This window comes from Myxine glutinosa, chromosome 12, assembly GCF_964187855.1.
Source record: "Myxine glutinosa chromosome 12, kmMyxGlut1.1, whole genome shotgun sequence".
Classification (NCBI taxonomy): domain Eukaryota; kingdom Metazoa; phylum Chordata; class Myxini; order Myxiniformes; family Myxinidae; genus Myxine; species Myxine glutinosa.
The window spans coordinates 8,940,005-8,964,748 of NC_136272.1; the positions used below are offsets into that span (position 1 = coordinate 8,940,005).

The window sequence follows — 24,744 nt, forward strand, 5'->3', positions numbered from 1 at the left end:
TGTGTGTGTGTGTGTGTGTGTGTGTGTGTGTGTGTGTGTGTGTGTGTGTGTGTGTGTGTGTGTGTGTATCTCAAGAGGACAAAATAGAGAAAAGTAGTATGGGGATACTATACAAGTATACATACCCAATATATGTGGGATAATTCTTTCTGTTTCTTTAATATTTGTTTCATTTCATGCCTCATTTTTGTATTCTAAGTTACAAAAATGGGGATGTGGGGTGGTATCTCTAGTCCCAAAAGTATACCAGTATGTCTCGAGCCTGGCCGGTCTAATTTACAGGGCAGATTTACACTTTTAGTGATTCAATTGATGCATATAAGCAGTTTGTGAAATATTGTTTGCTAGGGATATTTTTACCATAGCAACGGACACTAATAGGAATTATGTACATGAAATAATCCACAAAAGAATATCTGCTGACATCAGATGATTTGCAAAATCATAAATTTGCATGATCAGAGGATTGCATTGCTCAAAATCTCGATTTGGAAGCATCTATGTAACCGTTGCTCGGGAAAAGGAAGTCCTTAGCAACGGAGTTTAACTTCCTCTTTGTTTTTGGCCGTTGCTAATTAATGTGCAAATTTTGAACGTGGGAACATGTCATTTATGGTTCATATACACTTATTCAACATATCTAGCACATTTGCAGGTACTTCTCAGACGTAGACCACGGAATTCGAAAACTAAGCAGAATTAGTGGACTCGGCCCATGGTCTATTAAGGGATTGATTGGCCGTGGCATTAATCGCTGCACACCCAGGCCGCGTCGCGCATCAGGCTCGCTCGGCCAAATTAAAATCTCGATCGGCATTACGCAAGACCGATTCACACTTCCAATACACGTTGTATCGTGGAATTTAGACGCGTGATCCGGAAGGGAAGTCCCCAAAATGGGCGACCACAACAATGTGTTTAAATGCAGACTGTAATGCAAACAATAAATCTGAAGTACATTTGAATAATGGCAAAACATACAGTACAACAGAAATGTTCATATGCAACTCAAGTGTTTGGATTTTCCAAACAGGAAAACAAAATTTACCAACTTCATTTCGGATTAAAAACAGCAAATAACATTGTTTGACAAAATGTTTTTTACCAGCATCGTGCAAACTGTAAAATGTCCAACGAACCAAAACGTCTTTACAGACAAAACAGTATTGGATGATGTACAGTACTTGGAAACTTTTTAGCCGCGTCGCAGACGCTGCTCATAGAGTGCCCTCTGCTGTTGTTGTTGTTGTTCTTCTTCTTGTTCTTGTTCTTGCAGAGAAGACAAAACCTCAAAGCTCCACCCATTCTGGGAACCATAGCTCCACCCATTTTGGGAGAGGCTTCATATAAACAAATATCCACCATTTTATTAACTCGCATAGCTTTGAGGCCTGTTTTGTAGGCCCGTGGTGTCTTCCTCTCTCACACAGTTTTATTTCAAATCAAATTCGATATATCATTTCATTTTTCACAGTCGCTAACATAGTTTTAGACTCGGTTGAAAAAAAACGGGAAGAAAATCCGATGAAAGTTGCCCTTTATAGAACGAAATGAATTCTCAAAGGCCTGTAACTTCAAGTCCATTGAGATTTTTTTTTTTTTAATCGCGGCATGGTCAGTCATACACCGCCCGAAATAACAGACGGGAAAATGCCGAGATATATTAAAAATTCGTCCATTTGATGACAATCGTCACGATGAAATATTTAATTTATACGTCGTCACAATAATGTGGAGAGAGGAGCATAGCTTCGTTCACGTGTCGCCACACACGGGAAATTGCAGAGATATATTTTTTTTAAATCGCGGCATGGTCAGTCATACACCGCCTGAAATAACAGACGGGAAAATGCCGAGATATATTAAAAATTCGTCGCCACACACGGGAAATTGCCGAGATATATTTTCACTTTGCACAAAAATAACATCAAGTAATCGAATCAATAGGAATGTCCTGTGCCTATAACATCGACGTTATAGGCACAGCTGCATCTAGGCATTGTGTAACATCGACGCGGCTTTTGTTTTAATTAAAACTTTTTGTACTTGTTTTTTATCTAACAGAGTCCCCGGATGCACAAAGAGCTGAACAGGTTTGTAAAGTACATGAAAGAGACAAGAAAGTATCGTTTACAACTTTACATTTCTGTACCTCAATCAGAAACAATCACTGGTTACAGCTGCTCAACAAAATGTTAACAAACAAACAGGATGAAAAAAAAACATTCTGATACAAGAGTGGTGAGCGGTGTTGCCTTTCCACAACAAGTGGTGAGCGGTGTTGCCTTTCCACAACATAACTGCCAACAAATGCCAACAGATTCCAGAATCCAAATCTTCAGCATCCAAAGACTGTCAAGCCTGAGTTTCATACCTGGGGGGTTAGAAATTGGGAATGATGAGAGCACACAACCCAAATCGAAATACAATCATGCACATGAAGTTATCAAGATTAAGTTCACATGCGGTTCCCCCCAACCCCCCCCCCCCCCCAAATTCCCCCATCTACAGAGCACGTGTAACCACATGGTTTGATGAGCATGACACTGATGGTATTGTAGTAGCTGCTTTTCCACAGTATCCATATGTCATGACCTTTTGTCACCATATCTGAACCCAATTGAGCATTTATAGGATATTCTGGAACGACGCCTGAGACAGCGTTTTTCCACCTCCATTAAACAGGTGTGAGTTGATTGACTTTCTCGTGGAGGAATGATGTCGCATCCCTCCTGCAGAATTCCAGACCTGGTGGACTCTATGCCACACGCATACAGGCCGTACTGGCCACGTGGTGGCCCAACACCCTATTAAGTGACAAGACATTGTTGTTTCCATTTTTTTTTGCCCACTACCTGTAATTTGGGGGCAATTCGATTTTTTAAAACCTCTTGAATAGACCCTTGGTTTCGGGACTTACTGTGCAAGACGCTGCCTGAGATCTCGGATCAACTCATTCTTCTTTTCCAGAATGGCCTTCAGGTTGCGGAATGCAGCTGTCTGTTGGAACTTCCTGTCCAGCTCCTTATGCGGAGGAAAGGTGGGGTGGTGCAGGGGAGGAGGAAGACAAAGGTGGATGATCAAGACAAATTAACTCAGTTTTTTTGGCAGATTGAAGATGTAACATATATTATCACAGGTACACACGGAACCCGTTAATATGCGATCCATTAATATGCGATTTCGGATAGCACACGGTCGACCCTTGGTACCCAAAAATGTTGACAAATTAGTAGGATTTTTTTTTTTAAATGACAAGAATCGAGCATGTAGTACATTGCACACGGCAGCCGCCATCTTGATTTTTTAAAATCACGCGCGTAAAAGTTCGCTCTCATAACACCAACGTAACGGTCATAACACCTCTGGTTTACTTAACATTTCACAAGTTATTATTAATATGATATTGACACGAGTGTTTATCTACGTAAGCTGATTTAACCTTTCATCTCCACTGGCCGGGCCCGGGAACTGCAGAGTGTTAAGACGCATTGACACCTGTCTCTCTCTCCCCGACTCATCTCAGTCAGTGCTTCCCGTATAAATATGGCATCCTTTTCAACTCAAATCATATCACCTTCAGTTTCTACGGCGTTTACATCATTCACATCACTTGAAAACGTTATTTTCGAGCAATCGAATCCAATCAGCCCAATCCAATCGCCATCTTGTTCTTCTTCGCGCAAGACAAAAAGAAAAAACTCGAGCTACATGATGCAGGAAAAGCTGGATGCGGTTACACTAGTATGGTATTTGTGTTCCCGCGTTAATTCCGAGGCTAATTCCTTGCTCCCGCGGTATTAATATTCGTGCCGAACAACTCGCTTATCAGTATTTCTTGATTTCTATGTTTTTTGTATATTGTTTTGTATAATAAAAATTGTATAAGTATTATTACATATGTGTTGTTTTATTACGAAAAAGTATCTTTAAATAATTGACCTAGTTTCCCTCGTCGTCACCCGACACAATCCAAGATGGCGGCCACCACGCTCGCGCTGGAAGATACTAGATAGGTAATACATGGTCTCACTTAGCATACGGTCGATTTTCCTGGCTCCCATGGATCGCATATTAATGGGTTCCGAGTGTACATTAGAATGGAAAACGAGAAAAATGAAGAAAATGTCATCGATAATAATTAGGCATTTCACAGGACTGGACAGTAATTGAAATTATCATTGCCCTCCTAAAGCAACCCTTCACATCATCCCCATAATGCAGCACCTCCCACTATCAATGCAGCAGAATAAGAGTTATACTTTTATAGTTATACTAGCGGAGCCTACCCGTCGCTTCACTGATGGACTGCAAAACCCTGCAAAGAGTGATTTCACCTCAGCATTGCCCAGGTAAAAAGGACATTGCTCCTACCACCAGGTGGCACTACACGGTACACATTTACATGGAGAATTTCCGCCCCAAACGCCCCTCCTCCTTTCGCCCCCCCCCCCCCCCGCCCCAAACCCCTGCGTCAGGTCGCGGCAAAACAGCCTATGTTACCCCACACTCAAAGTTGTGTTTGTAATTTAAAAGATGTGGCCATGCATAGAACACATACAGAGAGAGAGAGAGAGAGAGAGAGAGAGAGAGAGGAGGAGAGAGGCGGAGAGAGGAGAGAGGAAGGGAGAGAGGGAGAGAGGGAGAGAGGGTGAGAGGGAGAGAGGGAGAGAGGGAGAGAGGGAGAGAGGGAGAGAGAGAGAGAGAGAGAGAGAGAGAGAGAGAGTTTTGCCTTTTTAGGTATAGATACGTGCTTTCGTTGAGTCTCACAACTTGAAGGTGAGCACACTTCGATTGATATAGATCGTGCCTCCTCGATTTTAGCATCTACTAGCACATTACATATATGTAGGGTGATTGCGTCACCCCGCTGCAGTGACAGGGTGATTGCGTTGGCCACTTTATAATGATAGGGTACCTTTTTCACCCCTTAGTCACAGGGCACCAGTTCTAAGATCATATCTCCACCCAGTGATGGGTCATTCTCATTGTGCTCCCGGCCTATGTGGCGATGTTGCCTGTGCCCTTAGACATGTAATCTGGGACTGGAGGGGGTAAGGGAGAGGTTGGAGGGAGGGAGGAAGCCACTACTCACTAATTACTCACAGGTGGCATGGCTTAGTACAGGGAAAGAATGGTGGAAGGGATGTTTTGCTGTCTCGGATGGACGCACTCACTCTTGCATGGCCCGATTAGAGTGTAGATTTAGGTTACACTCAAATGTTTAACATCACAACCTGCTCTGCAAGCTGCAGCTGAGCCTGGACAGCCAACACTTCTTGTCGACTCTTCGCCAGGCCCTCCTCAAGCACCCGTCTACAATCGGCACCCTTGTCACGCTCTTTTTGTAGCCCCAGTTGCATCTTTGCCATCTCCTCTTCCAGCTCACGGTCACCATTGCCAGGTCCATGCTGTTCAGGTGTGATACAAGAATGCGTGATGTCATATATGCTACAGCGAATATACCAAATGGCAAAGCTAATGTCAACAGCTAAAGCATTTAACATGCCCTCACCAAGTGTTACTCAAACCTGCCATAATGGGTGGTCATGCCACCCATAATGCACCAAATGAAGGTAAACCTCGACATATGACTCCAACTGCACTCTACAACATTGAACCCAGTGTAAAGCCGAACCCAAGTTCAAACTGCAACATGTACTCTAGTACTTCATTTGCTTACCGGCTTTGATTCCTCCAAGTTCCGTGCCTCTTGCAAGCTCTTCTCAAGACTTGATCTCTCCTCCAGGGCTTGCGTGGCCTACAGACCCAAATGGAACAAGGTCAGTCAGTCATGGTAACTGACTCTGATGACCGTCACCAAAATGTCACCAATTGTTGGTTCCGATCATCAACAATTTATCTGTGAGTTCTAATTGCCATGGACTGTGTTATGCTTAGTAAAAGGAGGGATGATGGGACGCTATGCTCACCTGAGCTTCCACAATACTCAGCCTTGTCTTCAGCTTGTCATTTTCCTCCTTCAGTCGGACGATCTCCTGAGAGAGGTAATCCAAAGGTCATCACGTTAAAGCCATAAATGCTCCCTTGTCCCAACGATTTCCCTCGAGCCAACATTGCCACCCCTGCATTGTAGTGCGGATCTTATATGTGATGATCATTGATCTCTTATGTGTGATGATCATTGATCTGTTATGTGCGATGATATTATTGATCTCTTATGTGATGATCATTGATCTCTTGTGTGTGATGATCATTGATCTCTTATGTGTGATGATCATTGATCTGTTATGTGTGATGAGCATTGATCTGTTATGTGATGAGCATTGATCTGTTATGTGTGATGATCATTGATCTGTTATGTGTGATGATCATTGATCTGTTATGTGTGATGATCATTGATCTCTTATGTGTGATGATCATTGATCTCTTATGTGTGATGATCATTGATCTCTTATGTGTGATGATCATTGATCTGTTATGTGTGATGATCATTGATCTGTTATGTGCGATGATCATTGATCTCTTATGTGTGATGATCATTGATCTCTTATGTGTGATGATCATTGATCTGTTATGTGTGATGCTGTGAGCCAAACAGGTGTGATGCACGTACTTGATTTAGCAGGTCTGATGGTTCACCTTCGCTCAAGGGAGCAAGTTTTGGCCTCCCTGGCTCCTTGTTCGTCTGGAAGGTGACGGTTAGAGGAACTCAAGAATTACAACATTCGTGTATGAGCTTAAGGAAAGTTTGAGTTAAAGTTAATAGCAGGAATTAATCATTGTATACTCATGTGCACACACCACTGGAACACAACCAAAGATTTGTAAAAGGTGTAAAAAGGCAAATTCAACTTGTCGGAACATTACCTTCATGCTGGTATTGCTGAGTTCGGACTTCTCAAAATCAGCTATTTGTTGCAATAGCTCTCTGTATAAACCAAAATAATATATTTTTAAACAGTATTCTGTGCAGAAATTCTTCTTAAGCGTGCGTGCGTGTGTGTGTGTGTGTGTGCTTTGCTCCTCCATCCACGGTCACCTGTTCTCCAGTGTAGAGACATCGGCCTGCAACGTGAGGTGCCAACGTTGGGCCTGTGTCAGGAGTTGATGTAGAAGCAGCACGTTGGTGTGCGCCGTGTGGATCAACTCGGATTCCAACTCGCTGCGTAGAACATCACTCAGCTCATCCAGCAGTTCACATACCTCTTCTGTTGTGAACATCCCGTCCACCAGTCTAGACAAGGAGACGCATGAACAGGTCTACGAAACGTATTTGGAAAGCTCGTACATTGGGCACTATGCAAGCAAAGCTATACACGAGCACAATAATACACTGGCCGATCAAAGTCATGTGACACTGCTTTCAAGTTGTGAAAATTGTCCTCATGTGTATCCAGGCCGCCACCTGAAGCGTCAGTCATTTCCTCCCGTTCCAACATTCGCGGGATGAAAATATGACCCCACTATCATTTGACGAGTTGGTAACTCATGCTCGATCCGAAGGTTTGAAATCCGAAACCTGCCATTTTAAAAGTTTGACATGAAATGATATTGTTGAAGCACGCGGTGCTACGCGCGCGACTTGCTACCAAGGAGGAAGCGGACAACGCGGTAAATTCAATGTTCTTTATTCAAAGAGGTCACTGTAGCACTGGCGCGCTCCGGGCTGCGCGCCCGGTGTATATCCTGAGGCCACGCCTACCCCTCGGGCGTGGCCCCCGCCCACTTGGTGCGCGGAATGATGTCACCACGCCAGTGGGCTTTCGTGTCCGCCACACGCGCCCCCCCAGAATTCCCGCGCACCTGGAGGGCCAGTTTGCGGGGCAAACGGATGACCCGGCCGAAGCGCCCTCTGGCGACCGGCGGCGTCCGGGGTGCAGGGATGCCAGGTGGGATGCCCCCGGCTGTACCCGGGAGGGGTGCCGGACCGGGGGGCGGCGGTGCCTGCGGTGCTGGGCGGTGCCGGGGGTCCGCCCGCAGGGGGGCGGCCCCGACGCGGGGGCCGAGCCACCGGCGGCGGGTGGTCCAGGTCGAGGTGGGCCGGCTTGAGGCGGTCTATGGAGACCCGGTCAGGAGTGCCGCAGATGTCCAGGGTGAAATGTTTCACCCCGGTCTCCAGCACGCGGAAAGGCCCGTCGTACGGGGGCCGCAGTGGTGTCCGGTGGGCGTCGTGCCGGACGAAGACGTACTCCGCGGTGCGAAGCTCCGGGGCGACGTGTGTAGGCGGGTGCCCGTGGTGTGCCGTCGGCACCGGGGCGAACCTCCGGGCGGTCTCCTGCAGCGCAGAACGCTCCTGCGCCACGGACCAAGGTGCCGTGGGGTCGGGGAGGAACTCGCCCGGCACCCGCAGCGGTTGTACAAAGACCAACTCCGCAGCGGATGCGCGCAGGTCCTCCTTGCGCGCCGTCCGGAGGCCCAGCAGGACCCAGGGGAGCCTGTCGACCCAGCCGCCGTCACGGAAGGTGGCCCGGAGCGCGGCCTTCAATGAGCGGTGGAACCGCTCGCACAGGCCGTTGGCCTGGGGGTGGTAGGCCGTGGTTCGGTGCAGCTGGACCCCGAGCCCCCGCGCGACCGCGGCCCAGAGCTCCGAGGTGAACTGGGGGCCGCGGTCGTACGAGATGTCCGAGGGGGCGCCGAACCGGGCGACCCAGGTGGCGATGAACGCCTGCGCGACGTCTGCCGCCAAAGGCATGGCCTCCGGCCACCGGGTGGTGCGGTCCACCATGGTAAGGACATGGGTGAAACCCCGCGAGGGGGGCAGAGGTCCCACTAGGTCCACGTGCACGTGGTCGAACCTACGTGCCGGCACCGTAAACGGGGCCAATGGGGCCTGGGTATGCCGGTGCACCTTCGCGCGCTGGCACGCGAGGCACGTCCTGGTCCAGCCGCGGACGGCCTTCCGGAGGCCATGCCAGACAAACTTGTCAGCGACCAACCTCTGGGAGGCCTTCGTGCCCGGGTGGGACAGGCCGTGGATGGCGTCAAAAACCTGGCGCTGCCAGCCCGCGGGCACGATGGGGCGAGGCCGCCCGAGGGAGACGTCGCAAACGAGGGCTGTGCCCGTGCCGTCGAAGGGCACCTCGGTGACGCGGAGGCCCGTGACGGCGGTCCGCAAGGCCTGGACCCCGGGGTCGGCGGCCTGGTCCGCCGCCATCCGGGCATAGTCGATGCCAAGGTGGACTGCGTGGGCGACGGCCGGGGAAAGGCAGTCGGCCACCGGGTTGTCCTTTCCCGCGACGTGTCGGATGTCCGTCGTGTACTCGGACACGGCCGCGAGGTGACGCTGTTGCCGGGCCGACCACGGCTCGGCGACCTTTCCCATCGCGAAAACCAACGGCTTGTGGTCGACGAAGGCCGTGAACGCACGGCCCTCGAGCAGATGGCGGAAGTGCCTGACCGCCAGGTGAAGCCGAAGCAACTCGCGGTCGAAGGTACTGTAACGGCGTTCGGGCGGGCGAAGCTGCCGGCTGAAGAACGCCAGCGGTTGCCAAGCACCACGCACCCATTGCTCGTGCACCGTGCCCACCGCTTAGTCCGAGGCGTCGGTGGTGAGGGCGGTCGGCGCATCGGGTGCCGTGTGCGCGAGCATGGTGGCGTTGGCCAAGGCGAGCTTCGCGCCTGAGAACGCCGCATCCATCTGCTCGGTCCAGGTAACGTCACCTTTGCCTGGCTTCCCTCGAAGGGCCTCATGTATGGGGCGCAGGAGCTGGGCGATGCGGGGCAGGAACCGATGGTAAAGGTTTACCATGCCCAGGAACTCCTGGAGCCCCTTGATCGTGCGGGGGCGCGGAAACCCTTTCACCGCCTCCACCTTGGCCGGTAGGGGGACGGCCCCGTGCCTGGTGACACGGTGCCCCAAAAAGTCGATTTCAGCGACACCGAACCGGCACTTGGCGGGGTTCACGATCAGGCCGTGCTGGCCCAGACGTTCAAAAAGCGTGCGGAGGTGACAAAGGTGCTCTTCGCGGGAGGCGCTGGCGACGAGGATGTCGTCCAGGTAGACGGACAAAAAATCCAAGCCGCGCAAGACGCTGTCCATGAGGCGCTGGAACGCCTGAGCCGCATTTTTCAAACCGAAGGGCATCCGAAGAAATTCGAAAAGCCTGAATGGCGTGATGACAGCCGTCTTCGGGATGTCCTCCGGCCGGACAGGGACCTGATGGTAGCCGCCCGCGTACGAGGTCCACCTTTGAAAAGAAGGACATCCCCGCCAACCGGGCGGAGAAGTCCTGGATGTGGGGGACGGGGTAGCGGTCGGGGGTGGTGGCGTCGTTGAGGCGCCGGTAGTCCCCGCACGGTCGCCATCCCCCACCGGGCTTGGGCACGATGTGGAGCGGGGATGCCCACGCGCTCTCGGAGCGCCGCACAATGCCGAGCCGCTCCAGCGTAGCGAACTCCGCTTTAGCTACGGCGAGCTTCGTCGGCTCGAGGCGGCGTGCCCGGGCGTAGACCGGTGGCCCGGCGGTGGGGATGTGATGTTCCACCCCGTGCTTGACCGTCCCCGCCGAGAAGGTGGGCCGCGTGAGGGCCGGGAAACCCGCGAGGAGGCGGGCGAATTCGTCCGCTACTGGAAGCGTACAGATGAACCTGGCCGGAACGGAACCGCTCAGCAAGCCGCTCGGCGAGCCGCTCGGTGAGCTGCTCTGTGAGCTGCTCAACGAGGCGGGCAGCGCGCACGCGAGCGAGCTGAACGTCTCAGCCTGGACAAGCCTTCTGCGCTTTACATCGACCAGTAATCCATTAGCACATAAGAAGTCCGCGCCGAGCAGTGCCATGGGCACGTCGGCCATAACGAACGACCAACGGAAAACCTGCCCTCCGAACCGCAGAGAGAGACAGCGTTTTCCGTACGTGCGTATAGACGTACCATTGGCCGCAAGCAGCGTGGGACCTCGGCCCGCGGTGTGCTTGTCGGACGTACCGGCAGGAATGACACTCACCTGCGCCCCCGTGTTGCACAGGTAACGGCGCCCGGACAAGGTGTCCGTTATGTACAGAAGGCTGTTTGAATTGCCGACGCTCACCGTTGCCACCGAGCGCCGGCTCGCCCATTTCCCGACCTGCCGAATGAGCACGGCGGGCGACACTGCCGAGCCTCGTGGCCGAACTTGGTGTGGAAGAAACACCAGGCGGGCAGCTGCGGCGTCGGAGGCCGCGGTTTTCTTCGCGGCGGCGGCGGACACGAGGTGCGGTGCATCGGGGAAAGCCTCGGGAGCCTCGGGAGCGGCAACCGTGCCAAGACTCGCCTGCGTGTCCAAAGCCGCGTAGTATTTGTCGGCCTCAGCAGCGAGCGCACGGGGTTCCGTTAACGCGGAACCAGCCAAAGCGAGGCGGACTCGTGCTGGCAGCTGGCGTCGAAATAACGCCCGGAATAGAGCGTTCGGGGTTTCGTCGCCCATGAGCGCCAGCATATGGTCCATACGGACCGACGGTCGCGTGTCCCCGATCTCGGGGAAGTCCAAGAGGCGATCGGCCCGTGCGTCCACCGTAAGGCCGAACGTGGCGAGGAGGAGACGCTTGACCGCCTCGTACTTGCCGTCGGCAGGTGGATCCCTGAGGACCGATACGACGCGGGTGGCCGTGCCGGGCCCGAGGGCGGCGACCACGTGGCAGTACATGGTCTCGTCCACCGTGATGCCTCGAAGTCGGAACTGGGCTTCTGCCTGCAGGAACCAAACTTTGGCTTGTGACTCCCAGAATTCGGGGAGCTTGATGGAGACCGCGTTGGTAGCCATTGTTGCGGCGGTTTCGGGTGGTCAGCGACGGCTGACTCGAATGTCGGAGGTCACCAATGAAGCACGCAGTGCTACGCGTGCGACTTGCTACCAAGGAGGAAGCGGACAACGCGGTAAGTTTAATGTTCTTTATTCAAAGAGGTCACTGTAGCACTGGCGCGCTCCGGGCTGCGCGCCCGGTGTATATCCTGAGGCCACGCCTACCCCTCGGGCGTGGCCGCCGCCCACTTGGTGCGCGGAATGATGTCACCACGCCAGTGGGCTTTCGTGTCCGCCACATTGTACTATTTAATGGCTGCACTATGGCCGACTATGCCACTCGCGTCGTGATTTAAATGACGGACTAATCAGATCACTTGATTTTATCATGTGACTGGACAAAATGTCAGCACTCATGAATCCGTGATTTCAGCTGGAGGTGTCAGAATGTTGGGAGAAAAATCCCATTGAAGGTGCTTAATGCACGAGGATTTCATCAAGAACGACGGTGTACAATATTTCACGGTCCAGAGATTCTGTGTACAACCAGGTCGTGCTGTGTATATGAGTGTTGTGCTGTGTGGAGAGTCGTGCTGTGTAAAGGAGAGTCGTGCTGTGTGGAGGAGAGTCGTGCTGTGTGGAGGAGAGTCGTGCTGTGTGGAGGAGAGTCGTGCTGTGTGCAGAGTCATGCTGTGTAGAGGATGGTCGTGCTGTGTGGAGAGTCGTGCTGTGTAGAGGAGAGTCGTGCTGTGTAGAGGAGAGTCGTGCCGTGTAGAGGAGAGTCGTGCCGTGTAGAGGAGAGTCGTGCCGTGTAGAGAGTCATGCTGTGTGGAGTCATGCTGTGTGGAGAGTCATGCTGTGTGGAGAGTCATGCTGTGTAGAGGAGAGTCGTGCGGTGTGGAGAGTCGTGCGGTGTGGAGAGTCATGCTGTGTGGAGAGTCGTGCTGTGTAGAGGAGAGTCATGCTGTGTGGAGAGTCATGCTGTGTAGAGGAGAGTCGTGCTGTGTGGAGAGTCGTGCTGTGTATAGGAGAGTCGTGCTATGTAGAGGAGAGTCATGCTGTGTAGAGGATGGTCGTGCTGTGTGGAGAGTCGTGCTGCGTGGAGAGTCATGCTGCATGGAGAGTCATGCTGTGTGGAGAGTCATGCTGTGTAGAGGAGAGTCGTGCTATGTAGAGGAGAGTCGTGCTGTGTAGAGGAGAGTCATGCTGTGTGGAGAGTCATGCTGTGTGGAGGAGAGTCATGCTGTGTGGAGAGTCATGCTGTGTAGAGGATGGACGTGCTGTGTGGAGTCATGCTGTGTGGAGAGTCATGCTGTGTGGAGAGTCATGCTGTGTGGAGAGTCATGCTGTGTGGAGAGTCATGCTGTGTGGAGAGTCATGCTGTGTAGAGGAGAGTCATGCTATGTAGAGGAGAGTCATGCTATGTAGTGGAGAGTCGTGCTATGTAGAGGAGAGTCATGCTATGTAGAGGAGTCATGCTATGTAGTGGAGAGTCGTGCTATGTAGAGGAGAGTCATGCTATGTAGAGGAGAGTCGTGCTATGTAGAGGAGAGTCGTGCTATGTAGAGGAGAGTCCTGCTGTGTAGAGGAGTCGTGCTGTGTGGAGGAGAGTCATGCTGTGTGGAGAGTCATGCTGTGTAGAGGATGGACGTGCTGTGTGGAGAGTCATGCTGTGTGGAGAGTCATGCTGTGTGGAGAGTCATGCTGTGTGGAGAGTCATGCTGTGTGGAGAGTCATGCTGTGTGGAGAGTCATGCTGTGTAGAGGAGAGTCATGCTATGTAGAGGAGAGTCATGCTATGTAGTGGAGAGTCGTGCTATGTAGAGGAGAGTCATGCTGTGTGGAGAGTCATGCTGTGTGGAGAGTCATGCTATGTAGAGGAGAGTCATGCTATGTAGAGGAGAGTCGTGCTATGTAGAGGAGAGTCATGCTGTGTGGAGAGTCATGCTGTGTGGAGAGTCATGCTGTGTGGAGAGTCATGCTATGTAGAGGAGAGTCATGCTGTGTGGAGAGTCATGCTGTGTGGAGAGTCATGCTGTGTGGAGAGTCATGCTGTGTGGAGAGTCATGCTATGTAGAGGAGTGTCATGCTATGTAGAGGAGAGTCGTGCTATGTAGAGGAGAGTCGTGCTATGTAGAGGAGAGTCATGCTATGTAGAGGAGAGTCATGCTATGTCGAGGAGAGTCATGCTGTGTGGAGAGTCATGCTGTGTGGAGAGTCATGCTGTGTGGAGAGTCATGCTATGTAGAGGAGAGTCGTGCTATGTAGAGGAGAGTCGTGCTATGTAGAGGAGAGTCGTGCTATGTAGAGGAGAGTCGTGCTATGTAGAGGAGAGTCGTGCTATGTAGAGGAGAGTCATGCTGTGTAGAGGAGAGTCATGCTGTGTAGAGGAGAGTCATGCTGTGTAGAGGAGAGTCATGCTGTGTAGAGGAGAGTCATGCTGTGTGGAGAGTCATGCTGTGTGGAGGAGAGTCATGCTTTGTGGAGAGTCATGCTGTGTCGAGGAGAGTCATGCTGTGTAGAGGAAAGTCGTGCTGTGTAGAGGAGCGTCATGCTATGTAGAGGAGAGTCGTGCTGTGTAGAGAGTCATGCTGTGTGGAGTCGTGCTGTGTGGAGGAGAGTCGTGCTGTGTAGAGGAGAGTCGTGCTGTGTAGAGGAGAGTCATGCTGTGTGGAGGAGAGTCGTGCTGTGTAGAGGAGAGTCATGCTGTGTAGAGGAGAGTCATGCTGTGTGGAGGAGAGTCGTGTTGTGTAGAGGAGAGTCATGCTGTGTAGAGGAGAGTCATGCTGTGTGGAGTCATGCTTTGTGGAGAGTCGTGCTGTGTCGAGGAGAGTCGTGCTGTGTGGAGAGTCATGCTGTGTAGAGGAGAGTCATGCTGTGTGGAGAGTCGTGCTGTGTAGAGGAGCGTCATGCTATGTAGAGGAGAGTCATGCTGTGTAGAGGAGAGTCGTGCTGTGTGGAGAGTCATGCTATGTAGAGGAGAGTCGTGCTGTGTAGAGGAGCGTCATGCTATGTAGAGGAGAGTCGTGCTGTGTAGAGGAGAGTCATGCTGTGTGGAGGAGAGTCGTGCTGTGTAGAGGAGAGTCATGCTGTGTGGAGAGTCATGCTGTGTGGAGAGTCATGCTGTGTGGAGAGTCGTGCTGTGTAGAGGAGAGTCGTGCTGTGTGGAGAGTCATGCTGTGTGGAGAGTCATGCTATGTAGAGGAGAGTCATGCTATGTAGAGGAGAGTCATGCTGTGTAGAGGAGAGTCGTCCAAACAAAATCTGCGTCCAAACTCAACTGTGTACAGAATGTGATTTGGGCACAGGAAGACCGATAAGATATTTAAGGACCACACACCAATTTACGCATCGTCAATGAAATCATGTGTTATAGTGTAGAAGGTATAACTCCGCTTACCTGCTCTCCTTGAGGTCTGCAATGCAGGAATGCACAGCCCGTAGACGCAGCGAACGCTGGGCGCGAGCGAACCGCAGGTAAGATACCACCTGCTGTTGATGGTACTCATTGAGACTCGGTTCAGCCTGCCGTATGTACGTTGTACCACTCAGCCTCGGATATCGCATCTCAGCACCAGTTAATTGGATTATTGGAGAGGATGCGGGAGTCTGTGCTTTGACACACGTCAGAAGTACTCACCGCCATTGAGATAGTCGTGGAGGAAAGGAGAACGCGCTTGGTCCACAGCAACGCTCAGGTAATCAGCCAGAACGCAGCTTCATGACAGGGACAAGGGCACCCGGGTTACACAAGGAAAAAACAACAACAACAACAACAACAACAATCCCATTTTCCACCTCCAAACTTGAGTGTAGTTGAGGATCCAGATGAGTCAGAGTTGAGACTTTTCCTGCTCGACTCAGACTGTGGATATAAATAAGGACTCAAAACACAATGACTGAGATCTGACGGTTTTTGGTTTCTATTTTTCAAAACTCCAAATAGCAACATGGAAGAGCAAACAAAAGACTCGGTCAACTCCATGCAAACGTGGTGCAGTAATTCCAGATTTTCCACTTCTTTTGGTATTCCATTTCTATTGGACACTGCTGAACGATTGGTCTCTGCAGATGTAATTGGACGGAATGATCTCGTGAAGCAACAGAAATACGTCACAATAAATGATAAATTATGTCTCATTAACATCGACAATATCCCCCATCCAAAACCTTCATCTTTTCTACCCCCGCTAATTCACCCCAGATACACTTTTTTGAAATTCCAACTTCTTTCCTGGAAGTCCTTGCAGTGTTCATATGTTTTGTACCTCTCCCACCTCCCCCCAAGCCCTCTCCCTCCCACATTTCTCCCGTTGTCCCTGCTCTCGCATGTTGTGTTTGTGTCCTTCCCCCTATCTCCCCATCTTGTCTACCGCTCCACTTATTTTGTGTTTTGTGTGTCGGTTTGACTTTTTGTGTGATTAATGTTAGCTCTTTCACGAGCCTCGATCTTGTATACAAAAAAAAAAAAAATTAACATTAGCAGACCCTAGGCTGGCAGGATGGCCAACAGGTACGCACAGTCACTTGAACCTCGTGCCTTAGACTTGAACCTCGTGCCTTAGACTTGAACCTAGTGCCTTAGACTTGAACCCCGTGCCTTAGACTTGAACCTTGTGCCTCGGACTTGAACCCCGTGCCTCGGACTTGAACCCCGTGCCTTAGACTTGAACCTTGTGCCTCGGACTGGAACCTTGTGCCTCGGACTGGAACCTTGTGCCTCGGACTTGAACCTTGTGCCTCGGACTGGAACCTTGTGTCTCGGACTTGAACCTTGTGCCTCGGACTTGAACCTTGTGCCTCGGACTTGAACCTTGTGTCTCGGACTTGAACCTTGTGCCTCGGACTTGAACCCCGTGCCTTAGACTTGAACCTTAGACTTGAACCTTGTGCCTCGGACTGGAACCTTGTGCCTCGGACTTGAACCTTGTGCCTCGGACTTGTACCTTGTGCCTCGGACTGGAACCTTGTGTCTCGGACCTGAACCTTGTGCCTCGGACTTGAACCTTGTGCCTCGGACTTGAACCTTGTGTCTCGGACTTGAACCTTGTGCCTCGGACTTGAACCTTGTGCCTCGGACTTGAACCTTGTGCCTCGGACTTGAACCTTGTGCCTCGGACTTGAACCTTGTGCCTCGGACTTGAACCTTGTGTCTCGGACTTGAACCTTGTGCCTCGGACTTGAACCTTGTTCCTCGGACTTGGACTTCCAGGACTCATCGACAAATTTACAGATAGAGACACACACAGCACTGAAACATTACAAGCTGAATGACGGTTTCCATGGCGAAGGAAGGCGTTAGATGGTTTGACCTCGCCACCGTGTCCATTTCAAAGCGTGTTCGACAGGATGTCCCAATGTATCCGAGTGTCCCTCTCCCGCTTGCTGGTCAGGTCTCAGGTGTGCCTTGTTAAGTGAACGAGCCGAACGTGGGATGATCTGAAGATATGCCTGAAGTGGTTTGTGGGGAGATGGACGGACCATGTAAATTGTTGTCTTGGAGCTTGAAGGACGTAAACTGATGTCGTGTCGTGAAGCACACCTTACATGTGACGTGACCATTGTGAAGCTCACCTTACATGTGACGTGACCATTGTGAAGCTCACCTTACATGTGACGTGACCATTGTGAAGCACACCTTACATGTGACGTGACCATTGTGAAGCACACCTTACATGTGACGTGACCATTGTGAAGCTCACCTTACATGTGACGTGACCATTGTGAAGCACACCTTACATGTGACGTGACCATTGTGAAGCTCACCTTACATGTGACGTGACCATTGTGAAGCACACCTTACATGTGACGTGACCATTGTGAAGCACACCTTACATGTGACGTGACCATTGTGAAGCACACCTTACATGTGACGTGACCATTGTGAAGCTCACCTTACATGTGACGTGACCATTGTGAAGCACACCTTACATGTGACGTGACCATTGTGAAGCTCACCTTACATGTGACGTGACCATTGTGAAGCACACCTTACATGTGACGTGACCATTGTGAAGCTCACCTTACATGTGACGTGACCATTGTGAAGCACACCTTACATGTGACGTGACCATTGTGAAGCACACCTTACATGTGACGTGACCATTGTGAAGCTCACCTTACATGTGACGTGACCATTGTGAAGCACACCTTACATGTGACGTGACCATTGTGAAGCTCACCTTACATGTGACGTGACCATTGTGAAGCACACCTTACATGTGACGTGACCATTGTGAAGCTCACCTTACATGTGACGTGATCATTGTGAAGCACACCTTACATGTGACGTGACCATTGTGAAGCTCATCTTACATGTGACGTGACCATTGTGAAGCACACCTTACATGTGACGTGACCATTGTGAAGCTCACCTTACATGTGACGTGACCATTGTGAAGCTCACCTTACATGTGACATGACCATCAAGAAGATCACCTTACATGTGACGTGACCATTGTGAAGCTCACCTTACATGTGACGTGACCATCAAGAAGATCACCTTACATGTGACGTGACCATTGTGAAGCTCACGTTACATGTGACGTGACCATTATGAAGCTCACTTTACATGGGATGTGACCATCAAGAAGATCACCTTACATGTGACGTGACCATCAAGAAGATCACCTCACACGTGACCATCAAGAAGATCACCTCACACGTGACCATCATGAAGATCACCTCACACGTGACCATCAAGAAGATCACCTCACACGTGACCATCAAGAAGATCACCTCACACGTGACCATCAAGAAGATCACCTCACACGTGACCATCAAGAAGATCACCTCACACGTGACCATCAAGAAGATCACCTCACACGTGACCATCAAGAAGATCACCTCACACGTGACCATCAAGAAGATCACCTCACACGTGACCATCAAGAAGATCACCTCACACGTGACCATCAAGAAGATCACCTCACACGTGACAATCAAGAAGATCACCTCACACGTGACCATCAAGAAGATCACCTCACACGTGACCATCAAGAAGATCACCTCACACGTGACCATCAAGAAGACCACCTCACACGTGACCATCAAGAAGATCACCTCACACGTGACCATCAAGAAGATCACCTCACACGTGACCATCAAGAAGATCACCTCACACGTGACAATCAAGAAGATCACCTCACACGTGACCATCAAGAAGATCACCTCACACGTGACCATCAATAAGATCACCTCACACGTGACCATCAAGAAGACCACCTCACACGTGACCACCCGACTGTACTAAATAGATGGAGGGTCATGGATTCATGATATATCGAGTGCTGCTCTCGTAGATTCGTTTTGTTCAAACTGTTAAATATCAAATTAATCATATAAAACTTCGTCGCTTGTAGCGAGTCTCGCAGTTTCCGCGAAGACAACGTTATATATATCGACTGACCACGAATACTGTGGTATTGTAGCGGTTCCCGCTGAATGTACACAATCGCCTTGCACCTGCCAGGACGCGGCCAGCAGGCCAGGGCGCGATCGCCATGCCGGGCTCGTCCGGACGGGCCCAGACGCGCCTCTCCTGGGCATGCCCGGACTCGCTGTTCCCGGGCACGCCCGAACCTCCCGGGCACGCCCGGTCTCGTCTTTCCCGGGCATGCCCGCTCTCGCCTTTCCAGGGCTCGCCCAGAGCGCCCGGGCACGCCCAGCCTCGACTTGCCAGGCCGCGTCCAGGACGCCCGGGCATGTCCAGACTCGCCTTTCCAGGGCTCGCCCAGAGCGTCCGGGAATGCCCGCTCTCGCCTTTCCAGGGCTCGCCCAGAGCGCTCGGGCACGCCCAGCCTCGACTTGCCAGGCCGCGTCCAGGACGCCCGGGCATGTCCAGACTCGCCTTTCCAGGACTCGCCCTTGACACCCGGGCATGCCCGGTCTCGGTTTTCCCGGGCAAACGCCCGGGCATAAATGTGTATATATATTGCTGCCCGATAAACGGGCTTTTCAGAATACCTGAGCTGTTTTGTTTCAATAAAGCAACTCGGACGAATTCCGTCTTTGGTCGCGTCAATTCTTTCGACTCGCGTTGGAGCGCAGCTCCTTCACTGGTGACCTACCGACATGGACACGGCAGTGACTCTTAAACTGCCTACCTTCTGGGAGGCTCACGCGGCTGTTTGGTTCGCCCAGGCGGACTCCCAGTTCGCCCTGCGAGGCATCACCGCGGACGACACCCGCTTCCACCACGTCGTGGCGGCGCTCGGTTCCGCCACCGCGGCCCGCGCCCTGAGCCTCCTCGAGCACCCGCCGGCTGCCGACAAGTATGATGCGCTGAAGACGCTCCTCCTCGATGCTTTTGCCCTCTCACCGGCGGCACGCGCACGGCGCCTGCTCGACCTGCCCGAGCTCTGCGACACGCGCCCGTCCGAGCGCATGGACTATATGCTCTCGTTGCTCGGTGAGCACTCTCCGGATTTTCTGTTCCGCGCGCTGTTCCTTCGCCAGCTGCCTCACCCGGTACGCCTCGCCCTGGCTGGCACGTCGATCACCGATCCCCGCGCCCTCGCCAGGGAAGCCGATAAGATCTCCTCGGCGGGCCAACACATCGGCGCAGCTACCTGGAGCCTGCTGCCGTCCGAGGCGACGCCCGAGCGCCCTGCGCGGTTGGAGGCCGAACTGCCGGTGCAACTGGCGGCCGCCACGCCGCGCCGACCGCTTCCGACACGACGGCCGGGGCCTCCACCTGACCAGGCGTGGTGTTATTACCACACCAGGTTCGGACACAAGGCTCGGAAGTGCCGACCCCCGTGCACTTTCGGCAAGTCGGGAAACGGCCGGGCCAGCGTTCATTCCCAGCCATGAGCGCCGGCCACTCGGGCAACTTGCTTTTTATTCGGGACAAAGCGTCCGGGCGGCGTTTCCTTTGTGACACCGGCGCCCAACTGAGCGTCATACTCGCCTCCGAGCAGGACAGGCGGGACGCCGTTTGCGGGCCCCTCTTTGGTCGCTGCTAATGGCTCGGCCATACGCACTTTCGGCCCGCGCGACGTCACCCTCTGCTTCGGCAGCCAGCGCTTTCAGTGGACCTTTGTGACCGCCTGCGTCCCCATGGCTTTGCTGGGCGCCGACTTCCTCTGCGCGCACGGGCTGCTGGTCGACGTCAAAAGTCGTCGCCTTGTCAACGCCGAGACCTTCAGCTCCCTGGCGTGTACGATGAGCAGCTCCGCGCCGACCGAACTGGCGTGCGCCCTCCCGACGGCGAACGAGTTCGCTCGCCTGCTCGCGGAATTCCCGGCCCTCACGCGGCCGACGTTTTCGGCCGTCGCAGTGCGGCATGGGATCGAGCACCACATACCCACTACGGGCCCGCCGGTCTACGCCAGGGCCCGCCGCCTCGACACGGCCAAGCTCGCCGTGGCAAAGGCCGAGTTCGACGCGTTGGAGCACCTCGGCATTGTGTGGCGCTCCAATAGCGCGTGGGCCTCACCACTGCACATCGTGCCAAAGCCAGGGGCGGATGGCGCCCGTGTGGCGACTACCGCCCCCTCAACGACGCTACCACCCCCGACAGGTACCCGATCCCGCACATCCAGGACTTTTCCGCCCGTTTGGCGGGACGGGTCATATTTTCCAAAATTGACCTGATACGGGGATACCACCAGGTACCTGTCCGGGCGGCCGACGTCCCGAAGACGGCCGTCATCACGCCGTTCAGCCTGTTCGAATTTTTGAGGATGCCGTTTGGCCTCAAGAACGCGGCCCAGGCATTCCAGCGCTTAATGGACGGCGTGCTGCGCGACCTGCCATTTCTTTTAGTCTATCTGGACGACATCCTCGTCACCAGCACGTCCCGCGCCGAGCACCTCCTCCACCTCCGAACACTGTTCGGTCGCCTCAGCGAGCACGGCTTAATTGTCAACCCGGCCAAATGCCACTTCGGCACGACGACCGTTGACTTTTTGGGCCACCGCATCACCAAGACCGGGGCCGTGCCGCTGCCGACCAAGGTCGAGGCCATCACCACGTTCCCGCGTCCCTATTCCATCAAGGCCCTACAAGAGTTCCTCGGCATGGTGAATATTTATCACCGATTCGTGCCCCGCGCTGCTCAGCTCATGCGGCCCCTTTACGAGGCCCTCCGGGGCAAGCCGGCCAAGCATGACATCGTTTGGTCCGCGGCCATGGACGCGGCCTTCGCGAGCGCAAAACGGGCCCTCGCCGACGCAACGCTGCTGGCTCACCCGGTGCTCAACGCGCCCATCGCCCTCACTACGGACGCCTCCAACTACGCGGTGGGCGCCGTCCATGAACAATGGGTGGACGGGGTTTGGCAGCCACTCACTTTTTTCAGCCGGCAGCTCCGGCCGAACGAGTTAAAATACAGCACGTTCGACCGCGAGCTGCTCGGTCTATTCCTGGCCGTTCGCCATTTCCGACACCTCCTGGAGGGCCGCCCGTTCACGGCTTTCGTCGACCACAAGCCGTTGGTCTACGCAATGGCCAAAGTCACGGAGCCGTGGTCGGCCCGCCAGCAGCGCCACCTCTCCGCCGTGTCGGAATTCACCACGGACATCCGGCACGTCGCCGGCAAAGACAACGCCGTGGCCGACTGTCTTTCTCGGGCCAGCGCGAACGCGGTCCACCTCGGCGTGGACTTCGCGCTCATGGCGGCCGACCAGACCACCGACACCTCGGTGCAGGCCCTCCGGGCGGCGGACACGGGCCTCCGCCTGGCCGACATCCCCTTCGCGGGCACCGTCCTGCTCTGCGACGTCTCCCAGGGCCAGGATCGCCCCATCGTGCCCGTTTCCTGGCAGCGCCGCATCTTCGCCTCCATCCACGGCCTTTCTCACCCGGGCCGGAAAGCTTCTCAGAAGCTGGTGTCGGCGCGTTTCGTCTGGCACGGCCTTCGACGGAACGTCCGCGACTGGGCCAACGCCTGCACGGCCTGCCAGCGGGCCAAGGTCCACCGCCACACCCAGGCCCCGCAAGCACCTTTCACCGTGCCTGCGCGGCGTTTCGACCACGTCCACGTGGACCTGGTGGGTCCCCTGCCCCCATCGCGGGGGTTCACCCACCTGCTCACCATGGTGGACAGGACCACCAGATGGCCGGAGGCCGTGCCCCTCACCTCCACCACCACCGCCGACGTGGCGCAGGCGTTCATCGCCACCTGGGTCGCGCGCTTCGGCGCACCGGCGGACATCTCGTCCGACCGCGGCTCACAGTCCACGTCCGAACTTTGGGGTGTGGTCGCCCGCTCGTTGGGGGTCACGCTGCACCGCACCACGGCCTACCACCCCCAAGCCAACGGGTTGTGCGAGCGGTTTAACCGCTCCATGAAGGCCGCACTCATGGCCGGCCTTCAGGACGACGGTTGGACCGACCGGCTGCCGTGGGTCCTTTTGGGCCTCCGCACGGCCCCCAAGGAGGACCTCCGGGCATCCGCCGCCGAGCTCGTGTACGGCCAGCCGCTCCGCGTCCCGGGCGAGTTCGTGCCCGATGCTACCAGTCCCTGGTCCGCCGCACACCAGCGCTCGGACCTCCAGGAGGCCGCCCGCCGATTTGCCCCCGTGCCAACGTCCCGCCACGGTGGCCCCCAGTCCTACGTCCTCCCGGCGCTTCGCACAGCGGAGTACGTCTTTGTGCGTCATGACGCGCATCGGGGGCCACTCCGGCCGCCGTACGACGGGCCCTTCCGGGTCCTACGACGGGGCGACAAGTCCTTCGTCGTCGACGTCGGCGGCCGGTCGGACCGGATCTCTGTGGACCGCCTCAAACCGGCGCACGTGGACGTCGACCGACCACCACGGTTGGCCCTTCCTCCGCGGCGAGGCCGCCCCCCGTCTACAGTTCCCCCCGCTCGACCACCCGCCACCGGATCGGACCCCCCCCCCCCCCCCACGACCCTCCAGGGGTCGCTTCGGCCGGGTCATCCGGACCCCCCTTAAATTGACCCTGCCGGTGCAGGTCGATTCTGGAGGGGCGTGTGTAGCGGTTTCCGCTGAATGAACACAATCGCCTTGCACCTGCCAGGACGCGGCCAGGGCGCGATCGCCATGCCGGGCTCGTCCGGACGGGCCCAGACGCGCCTCTCCTGGGCATGCCCGGACTCGCTGTCCCCGGGCACGCCCGAACCTCCCGGGCACGCCCGGTCTCGTCTTTCCCGGGCATGCCCGCTCTCGCCTTTCCAGGGCTCGCCCAGAGCGCCCGGGCACGCCCAGCCTCGACTTGCCAGGCCGCGTCCAGGACGCCCGGGCATGTCCAGACTCGCCTTTCCAGGACTCGCCCTTGACACCCGGGCATGCCCGGTCTCGGTTTTCCCGGGCAAACGCCCGGGCATAAATGTGTATATATATTGCTGCCCGATATTCGATAAACGGGCTTTTCAGAATACCTGAGCTGTTTTGTTTCAATAAAGCAACTCGGACGAATTCCGTCTTTGGTCGCGTCAATTCTTTCGACTCGCGTTGGAGCCCAGCTCCTTCAGTATTATAATTATAAAGTTAAAGTGTTAAACTTACCATGCTCCAGTCCAATCTTTGCACAATTTCTTCGATAACGATTCCTGGAGTCCAGCAGATCTTGGTGACGACAAAAACAAGTTAAATGACTGAAATGTGAAAGAATAAACAACTCGCCGAACCGTAGGCGAAGCTACGCGAAGAATGGCGGTTAAGGTTTCCATGGAGATGGAGTCAGAGGAATCTTCTTCGATTCTCGTTCGCGCATGCGCACTGCTCTACTGCATTTAATGCAATAAGAAACCCGCAATCACATTTCCAAATGTGTTTGTTCATGCGAAGCGCACGGACGAATCGGTCTAATGTTTGAGTATTCTCCGGTTCTTCCTCTAATCATCTAATGACGCACCGTCGCTGGTGTGTTACGTCATCGGTTCCCGCTGATGACAGCAGGTATATAGTAGGTAGCACGAAAAACTACGTAGTAGCCTACGATTTGGAGTGAAATAAAAACGACATTAAACTATTATCACATTCCATGAGATTGCAGAATATTCCCAAATTGATAAGGATAAGGAACTTGCACACAGGAAGAGGCTGCTTGGCTTATCGTGCCTGCACTGTATTATTATATTATTAACACTTTACACG

At 53.8% G+C, this 24,744-nt stretch overlaps 1 protein-coding gene across 3 annotated transcripts; it reads right to left on the reverse strand.

Moving 5' to 3' along the window:
- Window positions 1-915: 915 nt before the first annotated feature.
- LOC137438247 (leucine zipper transcription factor-like protein 1) lies at window positions 916-24,317 on the reverse strand. 3 transcript variants are annotated; one of them, XM_078766444.1, is made up of 11 exons: window positions 24,154-24,317; window positions 15,318-15,394; window positions 15,078-15,202; window positions 7,004-7,198; window positions 6,832-6,892; window positions 6,578-6,649; window positions 5,934-5,999; window positions 5,684-5,761; window positions 5,238-5,411; window positions 2,921-3,024; window positions 916-2,374 (listed from the first exon to the last, which is right to left on the reverse strand). In XM_078766444.1, the coding sequence occupies exons 2-11, from the start codon at window positions 15,321-15,323 to the stop codon at window positions 2,356-2,358; spliced, it is 900 nt and encodes a 299-aa protein (XP_078622570.1). In that variant the 5' UTR covers window positions 15,324-15,394; window positions 24,154-24,317; the 3' UTR covers window positions 916-2,355. The 3 variants fall into 3 exon arrangements, with proteins under 3 accessions (XP_078622570.1, XP_067989440.2, XP_067989442.2); XM_068133339.2 differs by lacking the exon at window positions 24,154-24,317 and having other exon boundaries at window positions 15,318-15,456; XM_068133341.2 differs by lacking the exon at window positions 916-2,374 and having other exon boundaries at window positions 2,917-3,024; window positions 24,154-24,292.
- Window positions 24,318-24,744: the final 427 nt, after the last annotated feature.